Source organism: Pogona vitticeps, chromosome 5 (genome assembly GCF_051106095.1).
Source record: "Pogona vitticeps strain Pit_001003342236 chromosome 5, PviZW2.1, whole genome shotgun sequence".
NCBI lineage: Eukaryota > Metazoa > Chordata > Lepidosauria > Squamata > Agamidae > Pogona > Pogona vitticeps.
In genome coordinates, this window is record NC_135787.1 from 9,136,612 (window position 1) to 9,164,162 (window position 27,551).

Sequence of the window (27,551 nt, forward strand, 5' to 3'; positions counted from 1 at the left end):
GTTGATAACTTTTGTCAATTCCTAGACAAGCTCATTTGAGGGCCTGGCTTCCGCAATAGCATGGCGAGGTGGAAGTGTGTTCTGCCCCCTAACCGACGGGAAGAGCATATGCTTACCTATATTTGCGTGTTGATTTGTATGGCGCTTTTGGCATCGTTTTCGGACAGGGAGAACATAGATATGAATACAAAATATTAAATGCACAATATGGTGTAATAAGATGCTGGCCAGTGCCTTCTCATCAGAAGCACTGGAGGAGAGCCATTTCAATTCACTCTCTCAAAAGAAGACTGAGGGGAGATAATATTATAGCACTTTTCAAATATCTGAAAGGCTGTCATACAGAGGAGGGGCAGGATCTGTTCTCGGTCATCCCAGAGTGCAGGATATGTAAGAATAGGCTCAAGCTATGGGAAGCCAGAGTTAGGCTGAATATCAGGAAAAACTTCCTGTTAAAGTAGTAAAACAATTGAACCAACCAAGAGGGCTATAATGCTGGATCAAGAAAAAATTGGACAACCATTTATCAGATCTGCTTCGATATGGATTCCTGCACTGAGCGGGGGGTTGGACCCGATGGCTTTATAGGCCCCTTTCAAACTCCATTTATCCTATGACTCTCATGCCTGGACAACCATCTTACATGTCTGACCAAAAGGTGTATCTAAAAGCATGCCTTCCTCCAGCCCAACCCCCCCCCAAAAAAAACTTTATCTGTAAAAATCTGCCATCTGACCCAAAGGCCTCACTTTTCTAGCAGTAGGAAATATAGACCTGACATAATTTTTTACATATGGAAGGCCCCCAAAATAGATGGCATAGTGTTCTTTGAGAGAAACGTAGGCTGCAGTAGATAATGAAAGGACAAGACAAGGAAATTACAACAAAAAAGCAGTTTAATTTTGATATTCCACATTAAAGGACAACGTTCAGTGATCTGACACAGCCTGTTTCATTTGTTATATATATATATTTAAGTGTTACGTGCGAAAAACACACCTACATTCTTTCAACTCCAGAAGAGCTACCCTGATTGACCCAGGACTGTTTCCTTCCATTAAACAAATGACGTTTTTTAAATAGTTAATTGCCATTTAATAATACACTTCCCTTTTTTATATTAAAATGCCCTTAACAGAGAGTCTTTGCCAAGTTCACACCCGTTAGTCTTAGGAAAGCTACTACTGCAATACAGAACTGAAAAATGATCTTCTTATAGTAAAGATTAGAAAAGTTATCCGTGCAAACAGCTCTTTGAACAACGAAGTAAGTATTGTATTAGAAACATTCTTTTCTTTCTAGAGCACATGCAAACCCCTTACGTAGACCAAATGAAGTCTAGGAGGAAGTGGCAGAACCAGTCCAGCGTTAACCGACTGCAGCTTGCACCTCGGAGCTTGCGGTTCGACATCCAACCAGCTAAACCAGTGCTGCCCGCGCCATGATGTCACAAAGCGGTTTACAAATTTAAACCCTACCCCCTCCAAAAGGAATCTAGAAGTCATTTGTGTATGTATGTGCTGTTCAAGCAGCTTCTGGTTTATGGCAAGCTAGACAGAGTGGTCTACCAAGGCCACCACTCCCTGAGCGAGGATTTGAACCTGGGTACTCTTACTCTTAGTTCAATACTTGATCCACTGCATTGCTGCGGATTTTGGAAGTCATATAAGTTCCTCAAAAATAATACTGGAAATAGCAGATTCGTAGTGGCAACGGCAATAGATCTGAAAGAATTTTACAGCACTATTAGCAGAATTAAGCGCTTACAGATGTTAACTTCTCATCTCCAGATCAAAACAGAAAGAAATGTTAGGAAAAGGGGAGAGAGAATAACAACGGGTGAACAGGTCCTAAAGCCATCATTTCGGCTCTTCAGCCAACTCTGCAGGAGCCCACAGCAAGCAGCTTGCTCAGCTTATTGTTTACCTCGGGGGTGACCAGATTTACTTATTTGTCTCTTGTTGCATTAGACCAGTGGCTCCCAGGTGTTCTTCTATTGCAAGTCCCAGAAACCCCGGCCAACACAATTGATGGTGAAGGCTTCTACGTAGGAGTTGCAGTCCAAGAACACCTGAGCTATCCAAGGTTGGGAACCACCGCAAGGAACCATGAGCTTCACCGAACAACAGAACACATACACACTCAGAAGGAAAGAACTGGGTACCTCAGAGAAGGTTCTGCGCTCTACCAAATTATCTTCCGTACCTGAAATAAGCTGGGCTCACAGTCCCACTCCTGGCTTTTGCTTCAAGGTTTCTTCCCCTCGGCAATCTAACTTAAGATGGGAAAAGTCATCTGTTTACTGTTGTTAAACCACCAAGGATCAAAACATCCCTGCAGACTTATTGCAAATCACCCATGAGATCCCCCAGTAGATCCCGGTCTACGTTCTCTGCACCGCTGATTCACATGATGAGATGCAAACAACAAAATTACATGCTAGGGGAACCTTTCTGAGGGCTCAGATCAGTTTTCCTGTATCTCCTCTTCAGAAAGTAAAGGGGTTGGTACTGTGTTCCACCTCTCTGCTCTGGTCAGCTATCACAACTGCCCTAGGCAAGAATCATCCTGTCTAGCAGAAATGGAGAATCTGCGACCCTTCTCTCCTCATCTCTAGGGCAGCACAACCAATAGTGAGGATTGCTAAGAGTCAGGCAGCCCAACATCTGGAGGTAACACATTCCCCACCTCTCCCATACTAGATAAAAACAGCCCAGAAACTTACTCTATCTGATGGTTTTTATACCCAGAAACAGAACTGCTAGCTAGCATCAAAGGCTTTTTTTCTTTTCTCCCCCTGCTGCCCTTTTTTTGTTTTGTTCTGGATTATTTTGCTATTGTCGGTTCAGATTTTATAAAATAATACTGGAAGGTACTTTACCAATACCCTACCAACAGAGGTACATTTATCGGTAATAATATTTCAATTTTTTGTTTCAATTTACTTTTCATAACTTTGTACTTGTAAATATAGATATTAACCAAAATCCTCTTGTGTAGCTATGCCAGTGGAAGGGAAATGGCATAACCTGGAGCTGCTAGTTAACGAGCCCCCATTTGGATGCCTGGTTGTGGACTAAGCAGCCCAATTGGTGTGTGCTGAGAAATCCAAGTGGGGACTTATTAATTAGGAGCAGTTTGATTTTGGCCATTAATGCAAACAGTCTCCCTGCTACAGTCTAGTTATTTTTAAATGTTACTGTGACATCATTGTTAAAAATCTAAACGATGTCAATACTAAGGTATTAATTTTCTGATGTTACCAGGTAATTAATCTGCAGAAACATCCAACAAACTAAATCATGTTGCATCTCTCTGTACAGGTGCAGCCTCCCTGCCAAGCATTGTTCCATCCATGTCTGAGCATTGGGGGAAACACCTTTCTCTTATCTAGAGATATGGGGACTGAGCAGAAACTGGTTGAGAAGATATTAAGGTCTTCCCATAGAAATGTAATGTATTTAATTGTATTTAATATACTGAATCCATCACCACAATATCTTGAAAGCCACAGGCTTTTGCAACTTAAAAATAGCTTAGAACAATTTCTGGAATATATATTTACAAGTAAGTAATGATGACTGTGCTACCTAAATAGAACCTCCACTTTAAGAAGATGAACGTAAACAGAGCGTGGGGATTTTTGTTTTTCAGATAACCACTTTCCTGGACAGCACAGCTACTGCTAAACACACAAAGCACTTGTGGAAACGGAAAAGGGCAGTAACTTCTTCTTTGATCCCATCCAACCAAGCCATTTCTTACAATCCATTCAATGGCCCTGTACACACATACACCCCTTCTGAATTTAAGTTAAGCGATCATTCTTGATGAATATTTTGTAGATTTAAAATGATAGAAATTAACCAACCACTCTAAAACAGATGTGGAGAAAACTCTCCGAGTGCAACTTCTACTGATTGTGACTTTTCCAGTAAGATGGGAAGGGTTGGTGATGAAGAAAAAGGGGCATATGGGAAACAGGCAGCAGATGAATTCAAGCAATATTGGAAGCAGCACATCTGGCATGAGAAATGGGAAGCCGTGGATACACTTGCAGCTTTCACTCCTTACTGAGTAACCCCTATACCCATCAAAGTGTGAGCTGGACCTTTCAAAGCAGATACACATAATTGTTAATGAAGGTACAGGTTTGTTTCCCTATGGCCTTTCCTGGTCAAGTTAGTAAATATAAGCGGATCTGATCTAGAAGACTGGATTCCCACTTATTCTGTCCAGTACAGGAACCCCGTAATAGGATCCTTTTCTTTTCTAACATGTACATACTAAGATGTTACATTACGAGTGAGCCATCTCAGTGAGTAATCTTTCAGATTTGCCAGCAGTCCGGGGACTGCATTCCTGGAGGGGGTGGGGCTAAAGGGAAGGGGCGTGGCCAAAGAGGCAAGCTGCCACATTTAATTGAGCAGTTAATGGTTGTGGGTCTTTCGCCAGATGCTTTTGCCTCTGGTGCCTCCAACTAACTCCCCATGCCGACCTCTCCTCTCTGACCTGTCTCACACTGTGCCACACAATAATGAATTTGGATTGTTGTTGTGGAAAAGGTAGTGGAAAATCAGCAAAGGGTCTAAGTGTAATAATCCTTGGGGGAGAAACTGGAATCCACCTCTGTTGCTTTCAAAAGGGGAAACATAAAATGTTGAATACACCAGAGACACTGTACCCAGTTAGAAGTAAAGAGTACAGAAGGACAGGCCCATATTACGTAATCCTAAAAAAATTAAAAAGGGTCATTGTGACTGACATGTGCTCTTACGGCCTTTCGTGCAAGCAAACCCAACTGACCTAGAACAGACCATAACTATCTCTATGGTTAAATCAGTGGAAAAGCCCCACTGCTTTACAAGTACATTAAAACACTGCATTCTGCGCTTGTTGAAGACAATGGGAAATTGTCTTTAAAACAAGTCTTTTTGTTAGAAGAAAGCAGTCATGTTTCCACTTCCACATTCAGTGCAACAGTCCCAAATTGCAATCTCTTTCCTGAATTCTGCCAATAAAGAAGAGCATGTAGTAGTGTGATTTTGTGAGTCAGCTGAGCTTGTTGGGTAGTGTTTTGGTTAAGAGCAGTTTGCATAGTCCAGTCACCCCTCAGCACATTTCTAAGAAGCTGTGTCACTAGAGAGATGCAGTCAAGATGTCCGGATGAGCGGGGCTCTCTCATCTTCAGAACCCTGCAATGAGAAAAAGCTGCTTTAGGGGGGACATGGCTCGTTAAAACATATGAGACGAGAGAGGAAGGACAAAAACAGAATTATTTGTCTATCCACAGGAATGCAATCAGGCAAACACAAAAGAAAAATAAAGAAGACAAAAACACAGTGGCACCTTAAAGACTGACTGCTATATGTGAACTTTTGTGGACAGATCCACTTGTCCGTTGTAATCTTGACCATTAACAACGTGTCAATCCAAACCAACAGACAAATATATCCTGCCTCCATTTACACTATAAATTAGAAGTGTGAAGGTCCGTGTTTCCGGATTCCTAAAAACCCAAATTTGTACATCTCTGCTAGTATACTACTGGAAGTGCCACGGCTTCCCTCCAAAGAAATCCAAAAATTCTTTGCTGGACATGTTCATTGTTAGAAGTTCCCAAGAAATAAAAAGGTTCCCAACTCAACAAAACTACAAAGTAAATGTTACTTAATTTCTCCCCCTGGTTTTTCCATCTTGAATTATGTTTGCTTGTTTTATTGATGTTTTAAATTGTATTGCCTTTTTTGGATTGTAAACCGCCTAGAGTAGATTTATCTAGATGGGTGGTATAAAAGCCAAATAAATAAATAATAAAACAAATCATCAAATCACTCAATACTGCAGATACACAAATTAGGTTTGGCACTCGCAGGAAGCATCCTGAGGTGTCTGCATGAGCATATATATTTGCTACCTGCTTACAGATATATATCTGAAAAAAATTACGTGTCTTGACTGGGACTGATCCACATTTTATCATTTCAGACTGTAGGTGAGGGATCATACGTGTGAATGTCCTATGGTGTCAATATCTCCTTATTTGTGAAAAATACACACATCAAGGGATAATTTAAAGCTTAGCCATTTCCCAGTAATCCCTTCCCTAGGGGGAGGGATTACTGTATCCCCTCTTCCTCACTTCCATCCTTGTCATTTCACCTAGAAATATGAAAGTATGTCAAAATCACAACTCAAGTAGACAAAGAGCCAGTATAATGTAGTGGTCATTGTGTTAAACAAGAACTATGGAGACCAGGGCTCACATCTCTGCTTTGGGCCTACCTTGCAGGACTGTTGGGAGAATAAAGTAAGAATTACACTGCCTTGAGGTCAGTGCAGGAAAGATGGAACAGAAATGAATCTAACTCACTTATTGGTTCCAACTCAACCCAAGATTTTGGGCAAGGCTTGGAGAAAAGATTCATGTTAACCCTAGTTCCCACTCTTCTAAAAGGGGAATTGTACCAATGTAGTTCATCATGGGGAAGCATCTTTACTAAGGTCTTTTGTTCTTTTTGAAAATGCTATATTAAAAAAAACCCAATGAAGCACATAAAAATAGTAGTAACAGAGAGAAAAGAAAAAAAAACTTGTAGAATTCTCTGGTATTATCTGCTCCCTAAAAGTATCCCCTTAATCTGTTTCTGCAAGAATTTTTTTCTTGAGTTGGGTGAGCACCACTTCTGTTTCTCTTCCAACCCAACCTACTTCCCCGTTTTCATTTGAGTTAACTTTCTATGAGCTCCTTAAAGGAAGGGTAGATTAAAATGCAATTGAGAATAATGTCAATTATCTGCTTAAAGAGAGCTAGCTGCACAATTTAAGAAAATAAGGAAAACATAGTTCAGAGGAAGAAGGAAAGCACATTTCCCTTGATGTTTCAGATGGTGCATTACACAAGAGACATCATAATAATCATCTCAGAACTTAAGAGCTAGAATGGACCATCGCGTCCAGCCACTGTCCAGAAGGCACAGTGAGGAAACAAACTCCCAGTCTTTGGAATATCTCCTTTTCTATGCCATTACATGAGTGAAAGCCTTTTCTAGGATATCAACTGTTCTCTACTTATTATTTGGAAGTATCTTTATTAAGAATAACAATCTGAATTCATATCTGGGGCCTAGTCAATTTTAGTTGATCAAAATGTTTTATAAATTCATCTAACCCACTGACGAAATGCCGAAGCCCTAAACAAGAGAAGTGGCATGGTCAGGATCCAAGAGGGCATAAACAGGGCAATTTTAGTCTTAAGGCTGGTTCACAGGAAGACATTCATGCTTGAAACAACCTGTAAACGATCCCCATTAAAGAGAGTATCACATTTGAACTGGTACTAGGTGAAAGATCCACCTATCAGCACTTATCAACACCAATTTTTTAGACTTTGACTCCCAGAAGGCTCCAGCTAGCAATTCAAAAAAGTAACATTACTGAGACCTAAAAGACATCAAGGGATGAATCACATGTGTGGAACAGCCCTTAAATGTCAGAGTTTACCAGCCAGGCTTTGCCTTGGCGCTAAAGTTTGCAGCTAGTAAAAAGCATCGGGAAAGAGAAAGATTTCACTCGTCTTACCCTCCGTCTCAAGCCAGCAGTAGAACTTTGCTGAGATGGCCTTACTCTGCATCTACTAACACGTCTCTCTCCTAGAATGAGTATTTCAGAAGAGACAGAAAGAAAGGAAACAGGGAGAGGAATAAAATGAAATGGGGAGAAAAAAAGCATTCCGGCAACAATACGAAATGAAAAGTAAGGTGATTGAAAAAGCAAATTATAAAGGGAATGGGTGTTGTTTTTTTTAAAAAAAGAAAAATCAACAAAACGTTGGCGGGAGAAGCACCTTTAAATGCTCACTTACCTCCTCCCCCGGTCGCAAGGGTTTGCAGGCAAGTCCAACAAATACGACTCCAAAAATAATTCCTAGCACCATGATGATAAAAGGAATATTGGCGATTGCAGAGGATTCGAGAAGAATCGCCTTCAGTTTCTGTGCAGACGCTTTGTCCAGTGTAACGCTCTGAAAGAAGAAGGGGAACACTCCAATTTAGACTGGCAAAGTAAGTCACAAACCTTTGGAGGCCTACAGTCTGATTACTCTTAAAAGAACCTTGTAGGTGTCAGTGATCCATATCCTAACAAACGGGACCTATTGCAGAGTCAGTTCCTATGAACACTGAATGCCGCCTGGTGCAAATAAAAACAATCCTGTTATTCAATGGTGACAACCAACCCTATGCCTCTTTACACAAAAGTAATTCCTGCTGAGTTCTGCAGAAGTTATTCCTAGTTAAGCGAGCACAGGTTGAATGCCTAAAGGATGAAGAAAAGGGGCACCCATGTTTTAATCACGTGAGCCTAAATCCTGTTGCTTGGCATACTAAGTTGCACTAGAGTAGACCCACTGAATCAACAGGATCTAGTGAGCCAATTCTTCCAAACATTCCATTGATTCAAATGGGCCTACTCTAAATGCAACTTACTTTAGCATAGTGAGTTGCAATTAGAGTCGACACATTTGAATCAATGGTACTAACGGAGGAGTTATCTCCCTAAATTTCCACTTAGTCAACAGACGTACTCTAGTGCAATCTACTACACTAGGCAACAGGATTTTGATCATTATTGTTTTGACTACTGCAACGCACTCTACTCAGAGACACCTATGAAGAGGATCCAGAATCTTCGTGTAGTAGCTGGACTGATTGCTATTGCATTGTAATCAGATCATATGATCTCCATGCTGAAACAACCGCATAGGGTCTGCCAATTGCTTACTGGGTCCAATTCAAGGTATTGATTTTAAACTTTAAAGCCCTAAATGACTTGGGCCTTGGCTGTTTGAGGGACTGCCAGTCTTGCTATGAATCTTTCAAGATCTTAAGGATCCTTTTGATAATACCAGCACCCTGCATGAAAGGGTTTTCTCCTGTGTTCCTCCCAGACTGTGAAACACATTCCCCTTGCAATCAGTTCCCACCCTTGCTATTTATTAATTTTTTTAGCAAAGATGAAAACACATCCTTTTGAACTAGCTTGCAAAACACTTAATTAACCCTGACGTTTTAACAATCAGTTTGAAAATTAAACTGACAATGTTAAATACTTGTAGGGAATACATGGCCTTCCCCCCCCCATTACATTCCACCAGTCACAACAACAGATATTTTACTAATGGCAAAAAATAAAAATTAAAAAGAATTAATGCACAGCACAAAAAAGTGATGTACATCACTTTCTTTCGTCCTTGTCCAAGTGTCCCTATTAGCAGAAGAAGTATTTTGCAAATCCTTACCTCATTTACATACATCACAGGGAAATACATTGTTCTGATGTTGCCCGTTTGGCTAAAAGAAGATGAAAGAATAGTTTTAGGAATTGGTATTTCACACACTGAACTCATAATGCAAAATGTTAACTGCTTCACCAGCAGGTCATTAGTTAATTAAAATTATACCAATTGCCCAATAACAATGCTGTCTTGCACAGCTCCCAAGATAAAGTAGTGAAAAAATACAATTAAATAAATATGCAGTACATTTCTCCCTTCAACAATGCCAGGATTAGGGGCACCGGACCCCTGTGTAGTTTGAAATCTGCATATTAATCTTGTGCCCCTCACTATGTAATTACAAAGCATGCACACATACAGAACAGTTCTTTTTATTGGGGTGCTCTTCCGTAGCACTGATAATCCTTTCCATACAGCACTGTGTGTCATGCGCTTAAAGGTCCTTATGACCCCCTGACCTAGAGGCTAAATTAGAGAAGTTGTGTTTGGGGACAAGTAGACCCCCTTTGATGCTTTCAGTGTTGAACTCATGGGGTTCTGGGTGGCCGCCAGGGGCACGATATTAATCTGTTGAAAAAAGCCTTTGCATAACCAAAACCTTGCTGTCCATGCCCATTCAATTCAATGGAGAATTGTATTGCAAAATAACAAGTTTGCACACACCAAGAATAGAAGCAGGTAATAAAGTAAGGCACTGTGCATGAACTGGAGCACAGAACACTAAAATTACATTTTTAAAAAATGCCTGGGAAAATAGATTGGCGTTGACACGGTGCCAAAAAACACACAAAGAAAGCGCCAAGCTAGAATCTGTGAGGACCATGTTCTCATATAGAAGAATGCTTTTGCCCTCTTGTCCTGCTAAGGAGCTTCTGAAAGGCAGGCCACAGTGTGAGCTGAATACAGGACCAGCAGCCAGATTGTGGGTCTGGCTTTAGCATTGCTCTTCTCAGGCTCTTATAAAAATGACTCTGCTCAGGAGTCCCAGCCCTCCTGAGGCCTTTAATGTATTTTAAGCTTCAAACTGCACTTTTAATTGGCCCCTGAAACCGAACGGGGAGCCAGTGCAAATGAACCAGGCAGTTCTACTGATGAAGAGTTTCTGAAGCAATTTCAAAGATAGCCTCAGGTACGACACGTTGCATCAGTCGAAATGGAAGAGAGGACGTGGGTACATAATCAGAGCCATCAATGGCCACGTTGCCTGGGGAATTCTGGGAACTGCAGTCCAGAAACACAAGTTCTAAGCTCTGACCAAAACACTGATACCAGTCAGCACCCTCTCCTCATACTCTGAATTGGGTTGCTGACAAATGTAACCACTTGCCATATATGTGTGGAAGGGCCACCTGCACCTCTTCGGTGATTTCAATGTGCTGCCTGGCAAGATTACAGGGTGGGAGAAACAGAAGAGACCAAAAACGGACACAGAAAGTTCTCTATCACTTCCTCTCAAACAATATACAAGAGTGTAACTTCCACAGTGAGCACAAATGATCTTAGGGGATAGGAAGTGAGAGGGGAGGAAGTGAAGAGTTTATCAAGAAATATGATTTGCCCACTTGAAGGACATATTCACTTGAACTACATACTTCCTTCCCCATGCCAGCCTCACCATCTTAAGTTCACTTCTTTTAATGGAAGAGACATCAGAGGAAAAGTTGGTAGGTATTTAAAATAGATACATTTGCTTATTATGAAAGATTTTGGAAAGACCGGGGAAAAAACAAGCAAGTTCTATAGTTCCCTTATTACTGATTTGTTGAATGAGGCTAAGCTACACAGAAACAAACATCCTTGTATTAAATAATTATCACTTAATTTTGCTCTTCGAGATTCTATCTTTGCGTTGTTAATCAACATATACATTATTTTACCTTTCTCTTTCAGACTTTATTTTATGCATGTTTGTGTATATGTTATAATCGCTGGTGAAATGAAACAGGAACAAATAATGTGAATTAAAATGAAATCAAAACAAAACCATGAAGTACTTACACAAAATCTGGTAGTTTTTTAACATAAACATTGATTTGCATTCGTTTGGCTGCTTGTACGAGTGTCCCTGTCAACTGTGGGAGGAGAAAAGAAGTCCGATGTAAATGTTTGGAATTGTTTTATTACATTCTTTTTTCCTTTTCTTATTTCAAATGACAGTCGTATAAATTCCATACAGATTTTGTTTGTGGGGAGAATGCAAGGTGACTCTACCTTAGGATCAAATTTCAGCTTGTGTAGACTGATAAACTGATAAATCTATACCACAAAACAAAGGGAAGGGAATAGTCAGATGCAATTCTTTCCCCCAAATCCAACAAGATTTATTCCCTCCCAGGACTTCAATCCTGTCCACAATACTCTGAGAGTAAGGTCCACAGAACGGAAGGGAATGTACACGATTGCACAGCAAATGTTAAAACTAGAGAAAATCCATCTGTCCCAGTGCATAATAATAAGCATGTGGAAGTAAAGAGTGCTGAGGACACAAAATAAAACCTAGAAATGCTAGATAAAGTTTGGTTCAAGTTGGCCCCCTTACAGAATCAGAAATCAAAGTATGAAGTGGGTTTCCAAGTTCAGTTTGCAGGGAAGCTAGGATTTCATGATCACCACAAAGCTGCATCTCAAGTCAGTCTTACCTAGAGGAGGCCTACAGAAATGAACAGTACAGAATATCTGAATCCCTATTTATCCCAACCAGTTTGCTTCTAGGTAGGCTTAAATGTTGATTTTAGTCGACAGTTTGCAATGTTCAGATGTCAAAACACTAGGGCTTCTGCAAACCAAGAAGTGGAGAGAACCAGAAAATGAAGGAAGCTGGATGGGCATGGAGGAACATAGTTGCTAGGCTCAGAGGATGACGTTCCAGACAGCCAAAATGTAATTCCTCAACTGGACCTCTCCAAAATAAGGGGGTTCTCGTAGCCAAAACCAGAGGCGGGCATGCTTACTGGGTTAAGATCCAGAAATGTCTCGTGATCCTCCTTCTTTGGATGCATGCCATCAATGTCCTTAACATACCTCTCATCTGACTCATAGAAATGTGGAGGAGATAAAAATATAGGTGCCCCTGTAAGAACAAAAAAGACAACTTTAAAAAAATGAACCCATACTTTGTCACGAACTTAAATTTGGAAAAAAAAATGGCTCCAGGTACAGATGTCGTTTGACACAGCTTGACGGCACACGACTATTATTAGCGTTAAGCCTAACACTCGGTATTTATATAATCCATTGCAAGGATTTTTAGTCTTCGCATTTCCTCAGGGCTGTACACTACAGAATACCACACACACACAGTGACACAATACCTTAGCATTGCATTCAAGACCTCTTTCTCTTTTAAATCTCACTGCACAAGAGATGGGGAAGTTTAAACCTTTGCTCTAGCGAGCCGTTCCCTTCTAAGACTCTAAGTGAGTCCCTAAGTGTCACTGGGATGTGTGTCATGTGCCCCCTGTGCGTGTCATTATTTCAATGACAAAGAACACAGAGAGGTACAGTATTTTTGGCGGCTCCTTCAGTTTTACATCTCTCTTTCCCCAGAGAAAAGCAATCCAGAGTTACCTTTCAGTACTACGCCCCCCCATAACATCTGGACATGCGATCTGTGATGGGGAGGAGTATTCTGGACAGGTTTCAAGATTCTGGGGGGAAAACCCCCAAACAGAACAGAATTTGCACCGCAGCTCACGTACCTTCTTTGCAGCCACTGATATTCAGGAGTCCTGCTCCTGGGCAGTTTCCGGCTGGCACACAAAACCCAGCGTTGTCTGGGTTAACAGAAGCATTGGCATAGAATTTCTTGGGAGGCACAAAGCGGTAGGCTGGGATCCCCTCCACTGTCACATACTTCTCAAAGTTTAGGTACAAAGACCTTGGAAAGAAAATAAAAAGAGTCACTGTGCTCTTCTCTTAAACACGCGAAAACTGTCGTTATGCTATTCTCTTACACACACAATATTCTTTATGACTACCCACTATTACAACAGGCGTAGCAAATGTGCAGAGAAGAGGTGGATTGTATTACACTCCACTGAAATCTGCAAGGCACTGCTGCCTTCTGTAGTGAACCCTCGGGGTGACAGCTTAGGGCAACGAGGCATGATTTCCTCTCCACTGCCACATTTTGCTCTCCAGGCCTCCTACTTTACTCGCTGAGATCCCTTCCACCAACGCTCCATCCTCTTGAAAAAGATACTCATTTTTCCCAGCACATGGAGAGGAATTCGAGCAAGCTGGAGGTCTAAGAACAGACTTCCTGGAACACCAACGTGCCAGGTTTCTCCTCTGGGGAACTGCTTAGCAGCAGGAAACCATCAAGATTCCTAGGATTCTTCCTTCCTACCTGCCTCGGTGTGTGGTACAAATGAGAAATAAGAGGTGTGCCTTTAAGCCTCGGATCCCAAAAAGGTTGCTCTGGATGCCACAGGTCTTGTAAGCCTTGACACCTCTCCGAGAGCATTCCTTTGGCAATACAAGGCACCTTATTCAACTTATAGACAGGGCACTAATTCCCCTTGCCAGTCACTTGAATGGTCAAGTTAGGGCTATTCATTGCATACATTTCCAAGCAGGCAGCCATATTCATCCTCTGCCCTATGGTTGCTCAAGGAAAACCTTCAAAAACTAACAAGTTTGAGTTAGTGTGAGCTTTTGTGGTCTACACCCTGCTTCTTCGGGGGCCTTCAGCTGAACAAGAGTACATCAAGAAGTTCAACTGTCTGGCTTGGCCTGAATAGAAGCAAAGACTTTTTGATGTTACTACATCTATTAACCAGCCAACCAATGCAGGTTCATCGGTGCTACCATCATTGGCGCTCCAAATCAGGTGTGTTTTGTAACAGCTTGGACAATACAGTACTCTATTTCTGCACCTCTACTTCCACTAGCTCATCTAATTTAACTCAGCACCTCCGGTGGACATCTCTTCCTACAGATGCTTAGAAAGACTTTCTCCCCATCATCTAAGTGTTGATTCATTGCTCATGCTTAAATAAACACCCTTCAAATACCTCCATTGAGATATGCACCTATCACCCCCCCCCAAGGACATTGAACCATGCTTCCCAACACTATCATCACAATGCTGGAACTTCTGCCATTTCCCTTCTCTCTGTGCTTGCATAAGTTTCTGTTCACAACAACTGCATTCCATGCAGAAATCACAAAAGTTTACATCCTTGTTAGTTTTAAAGATGCGATTTTTTGGGGGGGGGGCTGAAATTAGGACCAGGAAGATACATATTCACATCCCCAGGTTTCAACATAGTAATCGGTGCTTAATCTAAAATATCTTGGGGCTAAAATGACATAGGCAAAGGGAACTGAAATGTATTGTGTGGTAGGTGTGCGATTTTCAGAATTCATGAACTACAGTGTGGGAATCTCCCAGCCAGACTTCTGGAGGCTTTAATTAAGAAATGAAAGTCCTGACCGTTGTTTTTGAGTTCTTAAGCTAATGAAACTGGACTCTGGGAACCATTTTATTTCAGTGGAGGAGTCAGGAAAATGGGTAGGCAAGGCTGAGCTCCATGGGAGCTACAAGGAATTATGGACCTGGTATTTCTCCTGGTGATCCTTTCTATGCAGAGCCTAATGGGAAGAGACTTCCACATCCATAAGCATTTGCAACTCCCACAGAGACTAGCCCTGCCTATCCATTTCTCTGTTTTCTCCACTGGATGAAAATGGCTGTCGGAGTCTGAATTCATTAGCTCAAGAAGTTGAAAATACTTGTCAGGGCTTTGTTTTCTTGATTAAAGCCTTAAGGAGTCTGGCTTGGGGAATTTCTGCAGATACCTGGAGGGGTATAGTCCATAAATTCCAAAAATCCCATGCTGACTGTGTGACTCATTTATAGAAGACAGATCTTCCAATTATGTAACTCTCTTGCTCTGATTAGCCTAACGATCACTGTTTGATGACAGTTACTCAAATAGGACCAAAAAAATGGAGGCAGTTTGAGCGGACAAAGGCTTTATAGTTAAATCACCTGTATTACCATATTATGAGCTGTAAACATTTGGAGAGAAAAAAATTGGCCCGATATAGGTTCTTTGCTAGATCCAATCTCATGTGTCAAAACAGCAAAAGATTTCTTAGCATCATGGCTCTACTTGAGGAGGACACAAGTTCCACAGCAAAGTGAAGTATGGAATTTGAAATTAAAGTACACCACAAAGAAAGTAAATCAACTTACTGAGCTGTGAAATGCAGTGGACATTACTCATTGAAGTCCACAGCTAAAATGGGCTTGTACTCTGTACAAATTATCAGGGCAGTTTGGATCATTCTTACCTGCAGAAATCTGAGGAAAAGACGTAGATGGTTTCATCTTTGTCTATCAACGGGTGGAAGGTAGAACCATCGGTTCCATTGATCATGTTACTTGTTGGCGATGTCCACCAGTTTAGTGATCTGTAGGGAGAAAAGAGAGCCGGGGGTGTGTGTGTTAGAGGAATATTAGGAGATTTCCAATGTACAGTATACAAAATAAATATTTTTACAACAGCATAATATGAAACAGATTATGCCTACTACTTCTCAGAGGCCACCCTCTCTGTCCTACCACATCTTGTGTTTAAGTCCATCCCAAATGGAAACCTCGCCTGTGAAACAAATGATAGTGACACCATGGCGGTAGCAGTTATGATGCTGGACAGGGACTTTAGAGATCCAGGTTCAAGTTCTCACCGAGCCACGACAATGACGTGACCATGGATCAATCATCCACTCCCAGTCTGACCTGACTCACAGGATTGTCTTAAAATAAAATGAGAAGCAGGAGAAACCTACAAATTATCCAGTATGAATGGAATTAATAAAACATGTCATTAATAAATCACATTCTTCATCTAAACTACTGCATTACTACAATACATTATCTTATCAGTAAATCAATAAATACATATACAGTAAATAAAACAAATGATGTAATGTTTAAGAAGAGGCCCACCACTACATCTCTGCCTTTTTATTAATCAGCAAGAGGCATGTGCTACATTTCTCACCGAAACTGAAGCGTACGTGGAAGAGGTTCGCTCCTTCCCTTCTCAGGTATGATGCTCTCGAATCTCTAACCCTTTCCCCTGAACAACTAAGGTGATTAGGGAAAAGATTTCTCAGTGACAATGATTTGTGAATTTGTAACAAATGGCTTGATATGTGGATTTGTTGTTGTTGTTTAGTCATTAAGTCGTGTCTGACTCTTTGTGTAACCCCATGGACCAGAGCACGCCAGGCCCTCCCGTCTTCCACTGCCTCCAGGAGTTGTGTCAAATTCATGTTGGTCGCTTCGATGACACTGTCCAACCATCTCGTCCTCTGTCGTCTCCTTCTCCTCCTGCCTTCACACTTTCCCAACATCAGGGTCTTTTCCAGGGAGTCTTCTCTTCTCATGAGGTGGCCAAAGTCTTGGAGCCTCAGCTTCTGGATCTGTCCTTCCAATGAGCACTCAGGGTTGATTTCCTTCAGAATGGATAGGTTTGTTCTCCTTGCAGTCCAGGGGAGTCTCAAGAGTCTCCTCCAGCACAATTCAAAAGCATCAATTCTTCAGTGGTCAGCCTTCTTTATGGTCCAGTTCTCACTTCCATACATTGCTACTGGAAAAACCATACCTTTGACTATGCGGACCTTTGTCGGAAAGATGATGTTTCTGCTTTTTAAGATGCTGTCTAGGTTGGTCATCACTTTCCTCTCAAGAAGCAGGAGTATTTTAATTTCATGGCTGCTGTCACTATCTGCAGTGATCATGAAGCCCAAGAAAGTAAAATCTGTCACTGCCTCCATATCTTCCCTTTCCATTTGCCAGGAGGTAATGGGTCCAGTGGCCATGATCTTAGTATTTTTGATGTTGAGCTTCAGACCATTTTTTGCACTCTCTTCTTTCACCCTCATTAGGAGGTTCTTTAATTCCTCCTCACTTTCTGCCATCAGAGTGGTATCATCTGCATATCTGAGGTTGTTGATATTTCTTCCAGCAAACTTAATTCCGGCTTGGGATATGTGGATTACAAAACATTAAAAACACACCAAATCAAAGTCCTAAAGCAAAAAATGAAAGAACATTACTCTTTTCCTCTCCATTTAATAATCCTTGTGAAGTCCAGGTAGTTCCTTGCGCCACTCAGCATGATGTACTCGCCATCATCACTTCCATTCATCTAGAAACAAAACCAGGAGAGGAAAAAGCTTTACTTATGCTTTTCCTAACTATTTTCTACATGACAAACCACAACAGAAATCTTAGATGGTGCTTTCATTGCAGCTGTAACCAGAGATTCATATACAGAGGCCGTGATCTAATTTACTTCTGCAAGACGAGATGGGTGGAGTGAAAGTTCAGTTTCTCACATCCCCAAAGCAAACACACAAAGCTGAGTTTCTCACATCCCCCAAACACACAGGCACAAGTATTAGCCTTGAGAGGCAAGGGAAATGGGGACACCCAGCCACAATCCTTGGAAGAAGGAAGCTCACCTTTTTATAATAGCCAAATTCTGAGTCGATATCAGGACGGAATTTGTGCAAAGCGTTGAGAAGTCTGTCTGTGTAGCCCCACAAGAGCTCATGTACCGAGTGTGTTGTGAACATATCTTCATTGTACAAGAAGAGCAGAATCTCTGCAGGAAAATGTAGTGGGGTTTCTGAAGCCAGGTCCATGGCGTACTAATAGGAAGGGAGAGAAAAATACATCAACCTGTGTCTGAATTCACACGGAAGCACAGTGTTGCTCAGTGAGGCATAAACCACACAACCCAATTGCTTCCTGCAGAGACAGCCACCAGAAAAATATACTAGCCTAACTGTGCAATGGCTTTCTCAAAGCAAGAATAGAAATGTTTCATCACACCAAAATCTGCCCATTACATTACAGTTTCCAGTATCAAGCAACCAGACATTTCTAGACGCTCATAAGCACTTCTATCTGAGTGATCAGCCTTCACCATTAGGTAGAATGCTCCTTCGACCATGGAAGATTCAATAATTATGGGGGAAAAGTTCAAACAGCCATCCTATTAGATTTGCCCACCATACGGAGTGATCAGAATAGATTAAACCAGTGGTTCCCACTCTTGGGTAACACCAGGTGTTCTTGAACTGCAAATCCCAGAAGCCTTCACCACCAGCTGTGCTCACCAGGGTTTCTGGGAGCTGAAGTCCAAGAATGGCTGGGTTACCCAAAGCCGGGAACCACCGGCTCAAACCAATTGGACTTACAACGTTATTTGACTGGAGTCGGTGCAGTTCACCATGCTGGAGTCTCAGTGTAATATTGAAGTCTGATCTTAGCGAGCTGGCAAACTAAAATGGCTGCAATTGAATTGGACATCGAATCCAATACAAGTAATCTAAGCGGCTTTTATTATATTACCTTATTTTTCTGTGTATAAGACTATACTTTTGTCTAAAATCTTTAGACTAAAAATTGAGGGTCGTCTTATACACGGAAGCAAGCTGAGGAGAGAACAAAAACAAGTGGAGGGGAAAGCAGGGATCAAAGTAATCCTGCAGCTCTTTGATCCCTTTTCCCCCACCCTTGCTAAGCCCCACTTAGATTTCTTAATTTTGGATTAGAAAAGTGGGGGGCATCTTATACACGGAAAATATGGTATATTATATTAGGAAATTTGTTGTAAGTCACTTGCAGAGTTTGGAAATGTGCTGCTTTGTACTTAAAAGTTTTCTCACTAAAACATTGACCCGGGCAGGTGCCTCCCCATGCCACCCACTGACTTTGGCCCAGAAGAAATCACAATGGTGGACAGTGAAATGAGAAGTAGTAATGCCATCACTGACTGCGTGGTGTACATGTCTTCACCTAACCCTTCCAAATCAGGGCTGGTCATGGCATTCCCTGGCCATCTGAAGATCAGAAATACCAGCTGCTGGTGAAATTCAAGACTCACCACAGCAGGGACATTCACAGTCCTGATCAGATCAACCTCTGGGTCCCCCACCGACATATCCCGTTCAAAGAAGTAAGTCTTTGGGTTAAGAGAGGACACTTCTGTATCATTGTCTAGAATGTGGACATCGACTCGGGGTCTGTATTCCCTACAAAAAGAAAAGAGATAAAGTTAGTTTTAAAAAGCAGCTTCAGAACCAGGTTGCTCCCTATAGGTCCTTAAAGAAGTGGCCAGCAACTAGAAGGATCGGGCCTACACAGGTCTGCTGGATAGTTGTAAGGTCCAAAGAATTTTTGGAAAGTCCATGTAATTATTCTGCTCTCTGTAAACTCCTGAATTGAAGATGCAATGGCACCAACCTCAGAGCTATCCAGCCAGAGAAACCCTTTCCCTCTATTTATCATTTTTATTTGAGAAAGACAATCACCGTCCCAAATATCTTTTCAACATTAAATCTTTTTGGTACAAGTACAAAAAACAAGAGGTCAACTCAAACTTCTCCTTCTGCCTGCTTATTGTATTCTTTGAACAACCTTTCATTTTTCACACCAAATAAAGTGCTTCTCAATAATCTCCAAGGTTTTAAGAAGTTAGCACAGAACTTTACTTGCAATGCTCGGTCTAGACTTTCTTTTAGCTGCAAACGTGGTTCCTTGGCAGATTGACATATGGTAATTCTTCCAAAGGAAGCAGTCTATATTTGAGTCTATAACCCCTGTGTTTAAGGAAATGTAAGTCCAATACATTTTAGCAAAAGTGCAAGTCCTCAGCTAGAAAGATGTCCTGCATGATTTTAGTGACATTTTCAATAATTCAGTTGTGATAGGTGTGAACCTGAACGTAAGTACAGAAATGTGTTAGCTCTGCCTATGCTTCCTGCTTAGAAGGCTCCTGGCTAGTACTAAGGCACAAATAGGACTTGTGGGCAAAGCTAGGCCTAGCTAAGCCTCAAAGACTTCCTGTCTAGGCCATTTCTCCCAGGTGAGCCACATTTAGGGGGGGGGTGTCTATAAAGCAATTAAAACTCACAGAATGGAGAACTACGGCATTTGCAGCTCCGTCCCTAATGTCATGCTTTTTAAAACTGTAAATTTCCAACTTATAAAGCTTGAAGTATAAAAACAATGTTGATGAAATGCTAGCAGCTAAGCTAGGGGCATACAGCTGGCAGGCTTTTAATACTGCATTAGTCTTTCTAATGTCCCAGTCCCCTATCCTGAGGGAGTGACAGAAGAAACAGACAAACCCAAGAAAATAATTAGGCAAGAAGGCTCTTCCTTTATTTTTTTCCACAAACCGGTCCCCCTTCTACCTGAAGCTGTTCTTTCTTCCTTTAGTTTATTTTCATTTTATTTTATCTCCTGATGTTTTGCGGTGTGCTTTATTGTTATTTGTTTTGCATTTCTTACATTTTATTCGGTAACTGTTGTGTACTTTTGTTTATCCTGTCATGGTTATTGTTTACCTTGTTGTAAACCGCCCAGAGTGGTTTCGGCTGCCAGATGGGTGGTATAAAAATCAAGTGAGTGAGTGAGTGAGTGAGAAAGAAGCCCAAGTGGTTTCAGTGTAGTGATCCCTAGCCTTCACATCAGCAAGCCAGTGAGCATGCAGAATGTACGCCTACAACGCATTAACATTTGGGCTTTGTCTGACAGAATACTGTCCACAGCCATGTTTCAGAACTACATAAAAAACAGAGTTGCTGAACTAATATTCCCCGGGTGGGGGGTTGTTGTGTGAGTTTGAAAGAGAGGCATAGTCCTGACTAGGGACATGAATAGCCTAGAGCAGAGGTCCCCAACCCCTGGGCTGAGCCAGACCAGGCTGCGGAGACAAACCTCCCGCCCTGCCCCTGCACGTACTCACTCCCGCACAGCTGATTCACACATGCGCGCTCTCCAGCATGCCCATGTGAGCGCCACATGGCTGTTTGTGCATGCACACAAGCACAAGGGCGCCCAGACAAGTGCCGTGCTGCTATTTGTGCATGCGTACAAGTGCTGTCTCATTTGTGCGAGAGAGAACATGTGCTTGTTCGTGCATGGACATGAGCGCGGGGGGTGCCCCGCCTTCCCCAGCCAGTCCGCAGGGTGAAAAAGGTTGGGGACCCCTGGTCTAGAGGCATATTCCTGACTACGAAGATGAATCCCACCGGCACAGGGGGCTGGCCCGATGAACCCCTGTCCACTGGTCCGCTTCCTGAGCAGCACATGGGGCCAGCGCCATTGTCAGTGCGCCAATCGCAGCAGAAGCCCACCTGCCACGGCCCCGCCTCTCTGCTCGCCTGGGCACTCCTGCAAAGGAGCGGGATAATGAGTCTCCCCATTCTGGCTGTGGAGTGCCTGGATGAGCAGGGAGGTGGAGCTTTGGCCGTCGGGCTACTGACTGGCACGCTGATGATGGCACCAGCCACACATGTCGCGTACTGCATAGTAAGTGGACTGGAAGATTCTGGGGTGGGAGGTAATTGGACCAGCCACCTGTGTTCACAGGATGTGTCTGCATAGACAAAGACGAATCCTCCATCTCCAGTTCTGATCACAGTCAATTAAATCATTATTCAGGTTAGAAATGACACCACATAAAATGCAACTTAAGCCTGTCTCAACAAGTAAAGCAAAGCAAAGCGTGCTGCTTATATACCACCCCATACCGCTTCAAGCACTCCCTGGGCGGTTTACAAGTTAATTATGCAGGCTACACAACAATGTGCACAAAACCAGGACATATTTCACCCGGTTTTGAAATATACAGCCCTAAGACTGCCGCACTGACAAAAGACTTCAGAAGTTCACCTAGGATTTTGCAATCGCAGCCAAATTTCACATTAATATGCTTGACTCATCTCATTTGCAACATCCCATTTGGTTTTCTGCCTCCTAAGAAATTCTAACTATCTCATACGGTGTATGAAGTTGTTTTATGCCAATTCAGACTCCGATCCATTTTGCTGAGCACTGCCTACTCTGACTACCTGCGGCACACAAAGTTCCCTATAACAAATCAACAGATGCCCCAACTAAGGTATTCTGGGAGTTGCAGTCCAAAAAAAGAGTAACTTTTCCAAGCTCTTGGCATGCACCACCCCTCGTCACTGGGAATCTAGCATAGAACAATCACAGTCCATGGAGATGTCAGCAATTTCTTACACGCTCTTGAGTTGAGGTGGATCATGGACTGCGCCCTCCCCCTGCATATTCCATAAGATGCTTTGCACCATCAGTTATTCTTGATACTATTTTTGCACTCATGAGGGTTAGCGTCTTGCCAATGATGAAATCCAATGTTACACTCACCAGCTCCTCTCTTTCTCTGAGTAAAAACCGCCCGGAGAGTGCTTGTAGCGCTATGGGGCGGTATATAAGTCCAATAAATAAATAAATAATAAATATAAACTTCTTTTGAAAATCCCACCGCCCATCTCCCCAAATCCTGTTTTGTACTGTGCAGATGGTGAAGCACAACAATATTACCTGTATGTGTATGGTCCAATTTCCTTCACTAAAGGCGATTCACCATTAAGAACTTCGAAAGGATTGGTCAAGTTAAAAAAATAAAACTGCATATAGACCGGTGGGGAAGGTTCCTCCCACATCTGAAAAACCTCTGTACCGTTCCTTAACACCATTTCCTTAAAAAAAAAAGTCAAATAATTAGTTGCACTTTCAAAATCAGCATAGATAATAACACTGTAGATATAGACGAATATAAGCCTAGATTTATTAAGTCATTGCCAAAGTTAATACTTTTGCTGCTATTTAGTGCCATTGTCATTTTCTTCGTAACTATCAAGCCCATTTCTCATCACAAGGCTCAAAGATAAAAACTATCAATATTCCCTACATTAACACATGTGATTCCTCTGCTATCTTCCTTCACTTTTATATTTAATTTTATATATATTTCCCCCTCTTGCATTTTTAACCGAATCTCCAATCTTCCAACCCCCACCCCTTCTCTCTACCCCTTCATCTTTGCTCAGGCCTGGTGTCAAAGTCATGTTGGTCGCCTCGATGACATTGCCCATCCATCTCATCCTCTGTCGTCCCCTTCTCCTCTTGCCTTCACACTTTCCCAACATCAGGGTCTTTTCCAGGGAGTCTTCTCTTCTCATGAGATGGCCAAAGTACTGGAGCCTCAGCTTCAGGATCTGTCCTTTCAGTGAGCCCTCAGGTTTGATTTCCTTCAGAATGGATAGGTTTGTTCTCCTTGCAGTCCAGGGGACTCTCAAGAGTCCCCTAGACTGATTCAAAAGCATCAGTTCTTGAAATTGAATCAATTTGAATTGATTCAAAAGTATCAATTCTTCGGCAGTCAGCCTTCTTTATGGTCCAGCTCTCACTTCCATACATCGCTATTCCATTTTGGTTCAGTACAGGGTATGAAATAAATGCAGAGCATCAAAACAAAAAACAAAACATCAGAAAGAAGAGTCTCTTGGAATAAGAACATGTCCGATCAAGTCAGGGGGACAGGTCCTCTTGCTTGCCAGCAGCTGCTTCATATGTCTAAAATGCACTTCAGCAGCACAGAAATTCAATGCAAATAAAATAAATATCCGTTTTGAGACACTCAGACAAACTCCCTCTTGATCTGGTTCCAGGATTCTAAATACCTGATGATAAATATCTGTAAGCTGGAACTACTGTACAATAGTTACTCTGTTATGCCTATTTACTCGGTTGACCTGCTGGCTTCCGCAGGATGCATGCGACTGCAAGCATTGGGCACCCGTCCAATACAGATGCAGACGACTAGAACCCGTGAACTAGAACACTAAGTAGCCACTAATCTAATTAGCCACTGATCTATTAACCCTTACAAGTCTTCCGGATCTGTTTGGAGGAAGGTCAGAACTGAAATGGGATCTTGCATCTTGCCCCAATCATAGTCTCCGTTGGTTGGCTCGTGATAAACCTTACATGCTCTGCCTTCCTTCCAAAGTAAGTTATGATGGGCAGGATTCCTACCACTGGATACACGCCTGCTAAGGAAGTAACAGGATAAAACTACAAATGAAATGGGGCCTCTCGATAACAGTGTTTTAATTAAATTTCAAATTTTACATCCTTGTCAGAACAATGCACTGGGGGGGGAGGGGTTAATCCTAAGAAACATTTTATACTTTACACAGCTCAGGGTCTCAGTCTGTCTTAAATCCTATTTAAGAAGTTAAGCCTGAAAGCATGGAGGCCTGTAATCTTCGTAGGGATCAGGTATGCACAAAAGCCCCCCCTCAACCTTACCCACCCAGATATAAGACAGACCTCTGTGCATTCACCATCAAGATCTGATGATGTGCTTCTAAATGCATTCAACTGCATTTACAATGCTAGAGTGACTGACACCACTGACCTATCATTACTGTATGTAGGTTCAACTAAATGTGCTTACAAGCATGTCTTCAGAATTTTACAGCAGGGGAAGGTACGACCTATAACTTTATTCATTTTCATTACAACTTGCAAGGGTAAATGCATTAACCCAAAAACAAATGCTTTGTTGTTGTTGTTGTTGTTGTTGTTGTTGTTGTTGTTGTTGTTGTTGTTGTTGTTGTTGTTGTTGTTGTTGTTGTTGTTGTTGTTGTTGTTGTTACCTGTTTTATTGCAAGATCTTTCCATCAAATAGGGCTGAAACAGACACTGCATACAAAAGATCACCTTTCCACAAAAGAATATAATTGGGCAAGTGGCTGGGGGGAACATCTACAATGCTGGGGCCAAGATGTTTCGGGAACACTGGTTTGATGAATATCAGAAACTCCCTAGCTCTTTCACCATATAGATGAAACCATGCAAATTGATTCATGATCCACTCTGCTTCCTTGATTTCACCGAGTCTTGATGGCTCCACTTGGCTTCTTGGAGTTTTTCCCCAGATCATTTACATACATATGCATAGACATAAGCATAAAGCTTCCACATGTGGGAAACTCCCATGCACAATCTGCTGCTGGAGCTAGAAAAAAAACTGCAGCAAGTCTCTACATTATATTAGCCTTTGAGACCATATTACCAGTTTGAGTCTACTTTAACTACCATGGATCTGTTGTTGTTTAGTTGTTAAGTCATGTCTGACTCTTTGTGACCAGAGCACGCCAGGCCCTCCTGTCTTCCACTGCCTCCCGGAGTTTGTTCAAATTCATGTTGGTCGCTTCGGTGACACTGTCCAACCATCTCATCCATGGATCTATCTACGTCTTAAAGAATCCTGATAATTCCCTTGCTACAGACCATTCTAGACCAGAACATGGCCAAGCTGACACAGATATTCTGGGAGCTGCGGTCCAAAAAAAGAGTAACATTTTCGAGCCCAGTCTCAGAGCACTAAAACCCAGATCATGGTTACATGACCAAAGATGCCTCATCAAGAGTGGTTTGCATTCTTTTTCAAGGGCTCATTCTCTTGTCCTTCATCATTTACATGTCTTGACATAGTAATCATTTTCCGTTTCATTTGACCTGGGAAAACTACCAGTTCTGCTATCTAGAACTGCCTTCAAACCATGGCTTCAATTCCCATTTTAGGAAGCAATTTGTGGTTCACAGAAGTCAAATTTGGCTCAGTATGAACATAACTGCATGCGATGGTTATTGCACAACACGGAAGAAATCTCTCAAGGATGATCCGTCCCCACCCACTTCTGAAGCTCCAAGGTGGGGAGGGTGAATGGATGCCCACATGTTCATCTCAGCGGGTGGTACCACATGACATGCCAAGCAGAATAGTTGAAAGCTCAGCATTTATATACAGTATATAAATATATATATATATTTGACTTGTATGCCGCCCGCACCCTGCAAGGGTCTCTGGGTGGCTTCCAACATCAATTAAAACAGTTCCGTTAAAACAAACACACTAAAAACCAAGACGGTTACATCTATACTCTACAAAAGCAAAAACAAAAACAGTCTAAAAAAATCTAGATCCATGACTCTATCAATTAAAATTTGAAACCTTTAATTTAAAAAAACTTCAATTAAAAAATTTCCGGAACAGGAAGGTTTTAACATGACCAATCAAAGTTGACAGCTACACTTCAGTTCATATATTTCTACAAATCAATGTACAAGGCTATTGATAGCAATAAGCCGTCTGAAAAATCATATGGGTGGAGCAGTTCCTTATTTATTTAAGTTCCTTTGTTGCTTGCTCTGTGCCACCAAGATGCTTCTGACATATTTAATTTAATTTGTTAACTTGTTTATTTATTTATATTTCTATCCTGCCCAACTAGTAGCAGAGCCGCTACTCTGAGCCGCTATCAGAGGGGCATCAAAATAATATAATAAGAGAAATAAAAACAACAAAAAGAAATTTTTAAAAAGCCCATCAAATCTCAAAGTTGAGCTCATTTTGTCTGGTGGGTGCCACAACGGATCAACAGAGACTCACTAGGGCCTTACGTTGTGCAATAACTGTTGTTTGCTGTTATGTTCATGCTGAGCAAACTAGGATTACTGTTAACCACAAATTGCTTCCTAATTTTAAGGCAGTTCTGGATAGGAGAAGTGATAGTAATCTTCTGCCTGCCTGTCAACAAGCAAGACTTCTGAGATTTTGGATTGGGACTCAGAAATTAAGCAGAAGAGCTACTTATTGAATGTTGTGAAGCCAATAATTAATTCATTATAAAGACACGCTTCAGGCAACTTAACAGTTGATTGTACACATAGACATCGCTGGATGATCAATATAAGCATCAAGCAGACAATACAACAAGAAGTAGAAAATAGGAGAAGCTCTAACCTCTCTTTAAAAACAAGAGCAGAAGTAGACTGCAGTACAGATCATTAACTGCCGAAATATTAAAAAGCAAGAACAGAGTGAAGCTGAAGAGCACTAGAATAATCACAGTGCCACAATGTAATTTAAAAGTAATTCCTGAAGAAATTAAGGCTGAGTAAAGAACAAATTTACTACTAAACACAATGGACTGTGAACCAGAAGAACTGCTGATAGAATCCAGAGATATGATCACAAAAATGTGGAAGACTGTGGCTGCAGTAAGTAAAATGAAAAGCCTTGATTGATGATCAAACTAATTCTTTAAATTATCAATTACTGATCCGTGGATTCAGCTGCAAGTTGCTTCTCAACCAGCCCTTGAGACAAACCCAAAGAAATATTACTATTTTCCTTTTTTATAAGTGATGCAGCAACTCAGCATTAGTCTTTGTTGTTGTTTAGTCATTTAGTTGTGTCCGACTCTTCATGACCCCATGGACTAGAGCACGCCAGGCCCTCCTGTCTTCCACTGCCTCCCGGAGTTGGGTCAAATTCATGTTGGTCGCTTCGATGACACTGTCCAACCATCTCGTCCTCTGTCGTCCCCTTCTCCTCTT

General features: G+C 41.7%; 1 protein-coding gene across 2 annotated transcripts in view; it reads right to left on the reverse strand.

Moving 5' to 3' along the window:
* Positions 1 to 878: 878 nt before the first annotated feature.
* SCARB2 (scavenger receptor class B member 2) overlaps positions 879 to 27,551 on the reverse strand; it is a 30,918-nt gene continuing 4,245 nt past the window's right edge. The window contains exons 2-13 of one of the 2 annotated variants that reach the window (XM_020805218.3): positions 22,680 to 22,837; positions 19,207 to 19,354; positions 17,777 to 17,965; positions 17,369 to 17,460; positions 15,596 to 15,715; positions 12,994 to 13,172; positions 12,247 to 12,365; positions 11,294 to 11,367; positions 9,299 to 9,350; positions 7,865 to 8,023; positions 7,582 to 7,652; positions 879 to 5,195 (exon numbers count right to left, since the gene is read on the reverse strand). In XM_020805218.3, coding sequence (XP_020660877.3) covers positions 7,623 to 7,652; positions 7,865 to 8,023; positions 9,299 to 9,350; positions 11,294 to 11,367; positions 12,247 to 12,365; positions 12,994 to 13,172; positions 15,596 to 15,715; positions 17,369 to 17,460; positions 17,777 to 17,965; positions 19,207 to 19,354; positions 22,680 to 22,837 — 1,320 coding nt within the window. In that variant the 3' untranslated portion in view covers positions 879 to 5,195; positions 7,582 to 7,622. The remainder of the gene's footprint in view (positions 5,196 to 7,581; positions 7,653 to 7,864; positions 8,024 to 9,298; positions 9,351 to 11,293; positions 11,368 to 12,246; positions 12,366 to 12,993; positions 13,173 to 15,595; positions 15,716 to 17,368; positions 17,461 to 17,776; positions 17,966 to 19,206; positions 19,355 to 22,679; positions 22,838 to 27,551) is intronic. The other variant, XM_020805217.3, reaches the window with a different exon arrangement.